The sequence below is a fragment of the Coffea eugenioides genome, chromosome 10 (genome assembly GCF_003713205.1).
Source record: "Coffea eugenioides isolate CCC68of chromosome 10, Ceug_1.0, whole genome shotgun sequence".
Taxonomy (NCBI): domain Eukaryota; kingdom Viridiplantae; phylum Streptophyta; class Magnoliopsida; order Gentianales; family Rubiaceae; genus Coffea; species Coffea eugenioides.
The window spans coordinates 4,504,924-4,516,330 of NC_040044.1; the positions used below are offsets into that span (position 1 = coordinate 4,504,924).

The window sequence follows — 11,407 nt, forward strand, 5'->3', positions numbered from 1 at the left end:
GCTAGTGTGGAGGCCCCGTCCTGGGTCTAGACACGCGACAGCCCAGGAAGGGAAGAGCTGGGCCTGGACCCCAGGCCCCGGACAACCGTCCTGGGACACACCGCCACTAGGGCTCCGAAAGGGTCCAGGGAACAATCCCGCAGAGAGCGGAGAGAATCCCCCTCAGCGCGGAATTGAGGTCATACCGGGCAAGCCCCGAAACGTACGGGAGGTCGGACTCTGGAGCAGGTATAAATGGTAACGCACACCAACTACACAAGGTACGCTCACTATACATCAACTACTCCCGACTGCTTTACTTCCCGTGAATCTCACTCACCGGAAAACTAACTTGATCGTCGGAGTGCCCTCGGAGACGACTTCGGGGCTCCCCTGTTAGATCACTCTCCTGTTCGCTTTGCAGGCTTAGGACACGCTCTTCTCCTCAGCACCCCGAGCTCATCAGGTCAGCTCGGTCAGGGGAAGCTCAGCGCTTCTTCAGATACCAATGACTCAGTAAGAATGGAAAACAATTCACTGTGAGCCTGATTTGCAAAAATCCTGCTTTGTCAAAGGGAAACAACTCAACTTTGAGTTGAGGACTTGAGATGCTGATAAATAAAAGTCACCACCAGCTATCGACTATAAGAAAAAGATTGGATTATTTGTATAATAACCCAAAACAAAGAAAGAAACGTGCCATGCTGTAGATTGGGAATCTTTGCAGCTTGAAACATATATGATGAAGAGGAGACATCGGTTTTTTTTTTCAGCAAGTTTTTCTTGCCTGCCACTCGTTGATAATAACTTGATAGCTTGTACTGTCAAGATTCACAGCATCTAGTTGGCTTTCAAAGTTGATAGAGAAGTCAGATTGATTCTTGGCGCCGAATGCATAGGGCCTTCAAACGGATAGCCTTCTGCAGAGTGATTCTGCAGATAATTAAAGGGAATGTTCAATTCACCATCTTGTTCAACTTTATCCCAATCAAAATACTGGATGAATGTACCCACTGTGAAGCTTTTCCTACTGCATCTGGAGAAGAAACTACCACTACTTTTTGCATTTGGTTCAGTTTTGTCAAAATGGTGGTGGTAAGAAAATTTTATAGTTCTAGAATAATGTGAAAAGACTGAATATCTTTTCTTAGAAAGAGTACACCTTCAATTTGTCAACTTAAGAGGATGAGATTGGAGAACATATTGACACCACTAATTTGCTTTTGTGTAGTTCTGTTATGGCTACTTAGCGTACCATGCAACGAAAAGGGGAGATGTCAAATTGCCAAAAAGCCAATAGGGCTGGAGCACCTTGCCAAGGATGCTAGCCTGAATTCCCTGTTGGTAACCAAGCAAGAAAGTACCACTGCTGCCTAGATTCTAGAACCATAGGAGAACCATAGGTTTGACAGAGTCCATCTAAAGTCTAATGAATGGGCTGTTTCAAACTTTGAATAGATCATGTAGATGACCTGTTATTTGCAGAGCTAGACGGCCCAGGGTTGTCTAATTTGGTGCCTTCTTTTCAAATACAGGGACTTGAATACAAAAGAAAACATGGAAAACAAAATAACCAAGTTGAAAAAAAGTTTCATATCCCATTTCACCATTTCGGTGGAACTCAATAACACAGTTTTGATGATTTATAAGCAAAACTTATATTCCTTATTCCAATATCCTTAATTTTAGCATTCATTTTCAACGTGGCACTAAAGAATGATGTTGAAGTATTGCTTGTCGAGGTCGGCATATAGCTTCCAAGGGCTTGACTTTTGGAATGCTAAAGCCCCTGCCTTCAGTCATGTCCACCATCTCTTCACTAGTTCTCTCCCACTCAAACACCTGAACAAGTGTTCCTAAAACCAATCCAAGCACCCTAGTTCCTATCCCCGCACCAGGGCATCCTCGCCGTCCGGCACCAAAAGGAAGCATTGTAAATCCATCGTCTCTCCTCTCCTGGTGCCTCTCTGGTATAAACTTAGTTGGATCTTCCCAGAGCTTGGGGTCTCTGTGGATGGCCCATAAGTTCACCAGCAACATTGTACCTTTCGATACATGATATCCCGCAACAGTACAGTCTTCAGAGGCCTCATGAGGGATCAGAAGGGGAACTGGTGGATACAAACGCAGGGTCTCTTTGATTACATTGTGTAGATAAGTCAAGTTTGGCAAGTCTTGCTCTTCTAAAAGCCTGTCTTCTGGAACATGAGCATCTATCTCAGCTTTGATCTTCTTGATGGCTTCAGGTTGGTTGAGGAGCAGAGCCATTGCCCACTCCAGGCTTATTGACAGTGTATCTGTTCCAGCAATCAATAATACCTGTATAATTTGCAAGATGAACAGAATATTACACAAATTGCCATACTTGAGGTATAAAATAATTTCAGTTGACTCCCCCGAGCTATTGAGGTAGGAATCCTCTACACATAAATTGTCTATTGTCAAATTGGCCTGTAAGGCTGTAACTAATATACACACACACACACACACTACAGAGTACAAACTAATGGGAAAAACACACCCTATGGAAGTTATTAGAAATATAAGGTTGTGTTTGGATTGCATTTTCCGTCATTTTTCATGGAAAAATTACTGTAGCGATTTGATATATGTGAGGGAAAAAGGTGATAGGGAAATGTGATCACGGAAAACGACAATATTTTTCGACGGAAACAGACAATTTTTTCTTTTGCAAAAGAAAAAAGTTATGATTTTTTTTTTTTACAACAAAAAAATTTGGAAGTAAAAGTTATTAGAAGTTACTAAACTAAAGTAATTATCTTTAGTATACTTTAGTGAGAGTAGATTTGAAAAATCAAAAGATGACACAATTTTTAGTGTTTTTTAGGATTAACTGAAAGAAAAAAACTTTTAGGATTAACATTTAATCACATGGAGGGAGTAATCCTAAAAGTTTTGTGTTCTAAACTTTTACATGGTCTAAACTATTTGTCACCTTCAACAAAACATAATCATTACCTTTGTACTCATGTATCCCTTAACTTCTTGTAAATGACATGAGTTGTACCATTTAAGTATTAAATATATGAGCGCCACTGGCCATTTGGTCCAGTGGTCATCACCATTAAAGGTGATGCTGGAGGTCAGGGGTTCAATCACTGCCTCCCACAAATTTGCCACAATTTGTGGCGGTCTTAATTGACCTTCATTGATGGAGTTTGTACTCACATCGAACCCCCTCCCCTTCCCCTTAGACTAGGCTAGATTAGGTTATAGGACATCTATCGTTTCGACAAAAAAAAAAAAAAGTATTAAATATATGAGCAACTATCAATAGGAACACATTACTGAATTCCGATTCTCAAAATTCAAAAGAAGACAAGAGGGAGTACAATTCGATTCCAACTTAAAAAACATCAGAAACAAAAAATATATTTATTTATTTATTTATTTATTAAAGCATTAAATGAAGATTGCAGGATGAAGAAGTTACCATTATAATTCCTTTTATCAGCTCATCTGAATAATATTCATGTTCATTTTCTTGCAACGAGAGCAAATGATCTATCATGGTGGCACTTCCGTTACTACCAGCTGCTAAAAGTTGCTTACGCTCATCCACCATGTCCTGCATGAACTTGTCAAGCCTTTGCATCAAAGTTGTGAATCTTTTTTCCAATCCCTTAAAATCCACCCACCTCAAGAAAGGCAGATAATCCCCAAGGTTCGACCTTCCACTATTCTCAAGCATTTCCCTGATCAAAAACCTCGCCTTTCTCGCCTCCTCGGCATCCGCCACATTCTCTCCATAATACCTCTTTCCAGCCATAGTCATCGAAAGAATATTGAAAGCAAGCTCAACAAACTTAGACTTCAAGTCCACTTTTGTTGATCCTCCACCTTCATTACACTTGTGCATCAGTTCCCTTAATAGCAGCATCAGTTCCGTTTTTCGAGTACCTGTGAAAACAGCAATACGAGCTGGAGAGAAAATCTCCAATGCTGCTAAACGGCGAAGATTTCGCCAATGATCTCCATAAGGGGCTACGCTGATGGTGGTGTAGTTGTAACTGAAGTGTTTTGATGAAAGGCTTCGAGGGCGGTTCGCAAAGATGATGTCGTTCTTGGTGAAGCATTCTTCGACTGCTGATGGTGAGGTGACGATAAGGGCCTTACGGACGCCTAGCCTGAGAAGCAAGATTTCACCATACTTAGCCGAAAGTGATTGTAGAGTCTGGTTGAGTGGTTCTTTCAGAAGATGGAGGTGGCCTATAAGAGGAAGTGAAGGTGGACTTGGGGGTTGGTTTTTTGCGCAAGATGCTAGTTTTCTTAGCAAAATGTTGAAGATGAATAGAACGAAAATTGCAAGGCATGCAGTAAGAGAATAAGTCAACTCCATTCTTGCCCAATTTCCCCTCTCTTTGCCCAGGCAACATCTCTATGGCTATTTGATAAGTATTTGGTCTCTCTCTCTCTCTCTCTCATATACATATATATATATATGTAACAGATACAACTTGCTAAGAAGTAATGCTCCGTAAAGTTTTGCCAACAAATGAAGACAGATCATTTCCCTGAATCAAAAGAAGAAGTTAAAAAAGATCAAAAGCAAAAATACAAGCAAAGACATTGAATGATATGGACCCAAAACAGCAATAATTTTTTTTTAAAAAAAGGAAAGATATGGATCCATTTGCAGGGTTCACATGTCTATTATAAATGAATACTGCACGGTGCTTCCACTCTGTTGATTCTTTTGGGTCAACTACACTGTTAACCACAGTGTTCCTTTCGGATTTGCAGGGCTTCAGTTGACAATGTGGAGCACATGACAAAATGGATAAGATAAATTGTCCAGAAAGAAATGGTAGGATGGTTGGTGGACAAGTTAGAAAATTGTATCCAAAATTATAGCAATTTGGACAGTAGCATGATAGTGGTAGTGGTTGGTAATAGAAAATTTTAATACGGACGTCTAAGATTCATATTCAGCCCAAGACATAATTAACTTCTCCTTGTCTGTTAAGAAATTACTTTTTATGTCCTTTAGTTTATTTAGTTATTCGATTTCCATATGAATGTCCACTTTTCTCTCCTTGTGAGACGGAGAAGTGATGGCTCATGGATCGTAGAAAGAGCCTATAATTCACTCACAAGTAATCTTTACATCATAATAAAATATGCTGGATTGCATTTTTCTCAATTTTTTGTAGAAAAATTACTGTAGAAATTTAATATATGTGAAGTAAAAAGATGATTAAAAAATATATTCACGGAAAACGTAGTAATTTTTCTTTCCAAACAAGACATAGCCAGTGCGTTTAGGCACGGAAAAAGAAATGTTCGACAATCTGTTGAAAGTTGGACAGCCTGTTTGGATTGTAATTTTTTAAATTGTTGCAGAAAAATATAGTGTAGCAATTTAATGTATGTGACATAAAAAAATGATTAATTGTCTCAACAAACTTAATATCTCTCTTGTTCAAACACTAGTTTTTTATGAGGAAATAAGTTTGTCACGCTAATTCTTGCTATGGTTAGAGTATTATTCGAATGATACTGCTTTATCCTGTTTCAACCTCGATTTTGTCAGTTCTTTTAAATTACTGAGCGTGTATAAGCAGGAAAGCAAATAAGCTTGTTTCTCAACCTGAAAACAGTTGACTGGTGAAGCAAAACAATGTACAAAACGTACATAGAAAGTTTTTGCTTGTTCTCATGAAACTCTATATTTTATGTTTAATCGTTTGTTGGTTCGTCAACCTTTAGCTGCTCTTTAAAACGTGTATAGCCTAAGGAAGATCCTTTTATTTTTTTGGGCTAACTCCACCTGCATCAAATTGTATTTAGGCTTTATTGCTTGGGTCTCCTTTAGTTACTTTTCTCCCACTCGACTCGACATGGACATATATCTATATAATTCATGCGGGAGACAAATAAATGAAGAGTCTTGTATCTTAAATGAAGCGCATGGGGACTGGATCGACTCCACTGATTAATTTGGTTGTCAACCATAGTAGTGTCTTTTTTCGGGTTTGTGCATTGTGGAGCTTTAGATGCTAATTTCCAGCCCAGAACGAAAGAAATGCAACACAATATTGAATGCGAGGAAACTGTACGGTAGCCAGCAGGTGGTCGACAGTTGAGCAAATTGTATATTCGTGTCATCAATAAAAAGTTATAGCTATTAAGTATTAACAATAGCCATGATGATGATGATGATTGAGATTGATGATCTAATAACCAAGTCCAAGGTTCAAATTCAGTTTAGAACATCCTGAGTGGACAAGAGGTTTCTAAAGAGATTGATTTACTACAGAAACTTGTTTACTGGAGTAGTATTTTATAATCTATTGGCTAATTTATCAGAGTAGGCATTCCTCATGTTTCCTATGAAAATACCAGGTGGTTTTTTTTTTTAGGGTTGGCTCTAATCCTTACAAAGAGAAAGGGAGAAAAGACGACTGCTTGAGAATTGAACTACACTCAATCAATTAAGTTGGGTCTCGGAGAAATAAGTGCAGATGTTGGGGAAAAGCGTGTAGAACTCAGAGTCAGCTTCTTGCAAAGACAATAATGATTGGATTATGGTCTTGCTTTGATCAGGTGATGAGGCTGAACCACTTTCAGTTCTTCGACTTTCCTCAATCAGATCGTGCATGAACTCATCAAACTTCCTCTGGTAATTCTCCAACATCTTCCTACACTTTTTCCCAAGGCCAAACCACCTCATTATATGCACATATTTACAAATGTCCGTGGGCAACTTCGCCGAAAACATATGATCAGTCGACATTGTTGGAAATTGTAATGAAGATTAATGTCCAGTAGAGGACCTCCAAATCCAAAGCCATGCTCCAGAAGCTAAGGCAAGTGATGTAGCCATGTAAGTTTCACACTTCCACTTTATCTGTCTGATATAGGCAGTTAACAATGGCCAAAGAGACAGCAACATTAGCCTGATATATATAGATGGCAAAAGAGGAGAGATTCCATAGATATCTGCCTACCTGCCACAGAAGTAGTATGACCTTCCACCAACGTTGGATTTGTACTTGTTAGCTGCACTAAGATACTTGCATTCCCCTAGAAACAAACACTATATATAAGATATAAAGGGAGCAGTTGTTGTGAGTTAATATTATTGTATTTTAGATTAGGTCACGAAGTCTAGTATAAAAATTGGTGAAAGTAACTTGCGATTTAAGGGATATATTTATTACTTTTGCACATCGTACACAATATTCAAGCTGTTCAACGTGAAACACACATAACTATTACTAGTCGTAAACACAAATATGGCTATGTTCTCGTACAAGTCTTGGCTGATAACAACTTGATAGCTTGTACTACCACAAGTCATAGCTTCTAGTTGGCTTTCAAAGTTGAGAGAGAAGTTGGATTGATTCCTGGCGTGGAACGCATAGGGCCTCCAAATGGTTAACCTTCTTCATAGTGACTCTGTTAGTAAAGTCAGTGTCCAATTGGCCATCCTGTTCGACTTTATCCCAACCAAAGCACTGGATGAATGTACCAACTGCCAATGAAACACTCCGAATGCCTAGATTGGCTCCGGGACAAGCTCTCCTCCCTATCCCAAATGGTAAAAACTTGGAATTGAACTCTTCTTTATCCATTAATCCCTTCGCTTCGAATCTTTCTGGCATGAATTTCTCAGGCTCCTCCCAGAGTTTTGGATCCCTATGCACGGCCCAGGCATTAGCTAAAACAATCGTACCTTTTGGAATATCATACCCCCCGACTCGGCAGTCTTCAGATGCCTGATGAGGTAGCAGAAGTGGTGCCGCAGGGTACAGTCTCAATGTCTCATTGACAACACAACGAAGATAGGGAAGCTTTGGAATATCAGATTCATCCACCAGCCTTCCATGTCCTACGCTGTTGTCAATCTCAGTCCTTAGTTTCTTTAGTGCCTTCGGGTGATTCAGTAAAAGCAACATAGCCCATTCAGTGGTCAGTGTGGATGTTTCTCTTCCTGCTGTAAATATTATCTGAATCAAGGGTTGCTTTTGTTAGACAAAATAAATATGGTTAAAATTAGGGTGGGAAAGAATCCCAGAACGGTTGCTTTTAAATGCTCTGTCCAACAGGATCATCCATTTGAAAAAGCTTTACTAAGTACAAGCAAGGGAAAGGATGATGAAAAATGACAACCAATGAGCTCAAATGCAGCAAGGCTGAAGCTATTATCATTTCAAAAGATTGTTTTGGTGAAATTAATGGTGGTTGTTTTCAGGAATTTTCCTAATTAAATCTGCTACTCAAATCTTATCCACTAGCATGACAAATAACAAAAGTAAGCATGAAGTATCAGATTTTGACCTCGATTACTACTCTTATCTTAGTATCAGAATCCAAAGTTTATTAAGCAGGACTTTTGTAAGAAGGCCAGTTGGAGGAATACTAACCCCATATAAGTCTATTTTTTCTTCATTATCAGAATCAAAATAAGACAAGGAAAGGAAGGAATTCACAAGCTCCATAACTTCGCTGTCACCTATAACGGATTCTAGCTTCTCTTTAAGAAGAATCGATTGATCAAGAGTTTTCTATGATCGGATTAGATCAAGTCTATATAAACCATCAACCTTTACTCTATATAAACCATCAGAATAAAATTCTTTTAACACTCGTTCTAAGTCCAAAAGAGTTCTTTAACAAGATATTCTTCTTAAGAATTGCTTGATTTGTCATTCTACCATGACATGTTATTACAAGCTTGTCTGATTCTTTAGGGATAACTCCAATATAATTATAAGGGTAATTTTCACCACAATACAATATATGTTGATATATGTCTTTAGGATAGTTCTGAATAGGTAATATACTGACACGTAGAGGTGATAATTGATATCCGCCACTTTCTACCAGTTAGCTCCCACAGGCAAAGAATCAATTGCTAAAGGTTCATATACACTGTAGCTTAACGAATTTAATTGAAAACCATATTAACTTTATATTGCTGAAGATAGCAATTGAGCAAGTGAAACAAGTTCTGCAAAATAATGAGTTCATAACAAGTGTAAATGCAGATAAAGCGGAAAAAAATAAGTATATTCTGCCAGTTCAAATTTCACTGCCTTGGCAAAGTACTGAAGTGAGATAAGCTCATGGAGTAAGAAAAACAGAGAGAAATTGCATATTGCACTAACCATTGCAATACTCTTTATGATGTCATCTGATAGAAAATCTGATTCTTTTTCATTGCGGGAAAGCAGATTTGCAATCAATGCCTTCTTCCCCTTGTCCAGCAGAGTATCTGAACATTGAAATTCGTCTATGAAACCCTGCAAGAATTTATCTCTCTTCTTGTGCAAAGAGATCATTTCCTTTTCCAGTCCCTTGTAGCCAATCCATCTTAATATAGGGACGAAGTCACACAAATTCAGCGCAATGCCTGCGCCTGAAGCAAACATTTCGCTGAATTCTTTAATTATTTGCATCCCCAACTCCTCTCCAGCATCCTCCTCTCTGATACAGCGTCTTCCAACAAGCATCCTCATGATAACATTGAGCGTAAAAACAGAAATCCAACGGTTCAATTCAACTCTTACTTGGCTTCCATACTTCGAAACTCTGTATATTGACCTGAGAATCATCTTAATTTCTTCTTCCCTGATAACTGAAGTCCTCTGGAGGCTGTTGAAGGAGAAAGATTCAACGACAAAGAGGCGACGAAGAACCCTCCACAAGTGGCCATATGGGGCTACCCCAACGGCCGTATAGTTATAGGAAAGCCTGTCCCCACCCATGCTCCGAGGACGGTTTGCAAGTATGATATCATTCCTGGTGAAGCACTCTTCAATGGCGGATGGAGATGACACAACAACAAAGGAACGGCAGCCGAATTGGAGAGAGAAAATTGGACCATATCTTGATGATAATGAAGTCAAGTCTTGGTAGAGTGAGTTCTTGATAAGGTAAAGATGGCCAATTATTGGCAAAGCAAGTGGACTTGGTGGTAACTTCTTGTTCTTGACATGGTTGAATAGCAAGCTTTTGGAGATGAGAAGTAAAGGTAAAGAACACAATAAGATGGTGACGAGGTAGTAGCAGAGATTCTCCATGGCCTAAAGCTGAAAATCACACGAGGCTTCTTATTTAACTTCTGCTATTTTTGTCCCCTCTTGCTGTCTTGCATTGATAATGTGCAATTATTCATGTGTTGAAAAGTCAAACTGATAACGCCAAAGTCACTGGTTATTGGATAATGCGTAATAATTCATGAAACGTGAAATTCATGACGCAATTGTGGGAGGAACTTTGTCGTCTATGAGCTCACTCATTGAGATAAACAATTGGCAAGAATTATACATTGAAATATCTAACTATATAAAAGCGGGAGTTGGAGAATGAACAGTGCCATTTTGGTCAAGCGGTTATCACGTAATTTTCAGCAACTTTGATGGCTTTTCTATTTGTTGGTTTTGTTGGCTTTTCGGCAACTCCATTTGCATCAGTCTTTGGCAGTTCCTTATGTCATTAGAATTAGCCTTAGTAGTCCTTCATTTTTCTCTAATGCCATTTCCTGTTTCTGCCTTACTCAGGAGACCGAAAGATGCATGTTATAGTTGAGTGGTTTCTTTGTAATTTATTTGTTCTTTGTTCCTCTTTGTTTGCATCATTTTTGCCTAATTGTGATCCGCAGAGATAGGCCATCTTAGCTATTCTTGAGTATTAGTTTAGCCTTAGGTTTGTCTTATTTTTCAGTTATGCCATTCCTTTTTTCCTTCGTTAAAGCTGCATGCTATAGTTGCTTGATTGTTTGGCAATTTTGTTGTCTTCTGACTAGGGGTGTGCAAAATCGAAAAATTCCGATTTACCGATCGAATTCGAATTGAATTCGGAATTTTCGAAATCGGTAAATTGGAAATCGAAATCGAATTCGGATTTTTCGAATTCATATATTTCGAATTTGGTTCGAATTCGGTAATGGAGTTTTTCAAATCGGAATTCGAATTTCGATTTCGATTTCAAATTCGTTTTTAATATATAAATATATTTTTTATACATGTAATATAAAATTTATACTATATAATATTATATAATATTTATAAAATTTATATAATATTATATAATATTATAAATTTTATATTATATAATAATATATAAATTTTTCCGAATTCGGTGAAATCGGTGAAATCGGAATTTACCGAATTCCGAATTGAATTCGGTACGAATTCGAATTCGGAATTGGTGAATTCGGAATTGGTGAATTCGAAATCGAATTCGGTCGAATTACCAGGTACCAAAATTTCGAAAAATTTCGAATTCAAACTTCCGAATTACCGAATTCGAATTCGATGCACACCCCTACTTCTGACCCTATTTTTTGTTGACTCATTGTTCACTTTTGTGGATGCCTCACTTTTTGTTTCTACATGTTTCTTTGAAACCCTCCTCTTCTCCGTTGGAAAATTGCCATTTTGACTTTGAGTAATCTACT

The 11,407-nt window shown here is 38.3% G+C and overlaps 2 protein-coding genes across 2 annotated transcripts; both read right to left on the bottom strand.

Moving 5' to 3' along the window:
- Nucleotides 1-1,677: 1,677 nt before the first annotated feature.
- LOC113749286 (isoflavone 3'-hydroxylase-like) lies at nt 1,678-4,339 on the bottom strand. The gene is made up of 2 exons (XM_027292974.1): nt 3,434-4,339; nt 1,678-2,298 (listed from the first exon to the last, which is right to left on the bottom strand). Exons 1-2 carry the CDS (start codon nt 4,337-4,339, stop codon nt 1,678-1,680), a joined length of 1,527 nt encoding a protein of 508 aa, XP_027148775.1.
- A 2,805-nt stretch (nt 4,340-7,144) lies between these two features.
- Nucleotides 7,145-10,075, bottom strand: LOC113748862 (cytochrome P450 81E8-like). The gene is made up of 2 exons (XM_027292442.1): nt 9,114-10,075; nt 7,145-7,952 (listed from the first exon to the last, which is right to left on the bottom strand). The coding sequence occupies exons 1-2, from the start codon at nt 10,026-10,028 to the stop codon at nt 7,320-7,322; spliced, it is 1,548 nt and encodes a 515-aa protein (XP_027148243.1). The 5' UTR covers nt 10,029-10,075; the 3' UTR covers nt 7,145-7,319.
- Between the last annotated feature and the right edge of the window lie 1,332 nt (nt 10,076-11,407).

Excerpts from the sequence above, each read along its gene's own strand:
- LOC113749286 (XM_027292974.1), bottom strand. The coding sequence starts at position 4,339 with ATGGAGTTGACTTATTCTCTTACTGCATGCCTTGCAATTTTCGTTCTA. Across the intron at positions 2,299-3,433 it reads TGATAAAAGGAATTATAATG|GTATTATTGATTGCTGGAAC; the intron begins GTAACTTCTTCA and ends CAAATTATACAG.
- LOC113748862 (XM_027292442.1), bottom strand. The coding sequence starts at position 10,028 with ATGGAGAATCTCTGCTACTACCTCGTCACCATCTTATTGTGTTCTTTA. Across the intron at positions 7,953-9,113 it reads TCATAAAGAGTATTGCAATG|ATAATATTTACAGCAGGAAG; the intron begins GTTAGTGCAATA and ends CCCTTGATTCAG.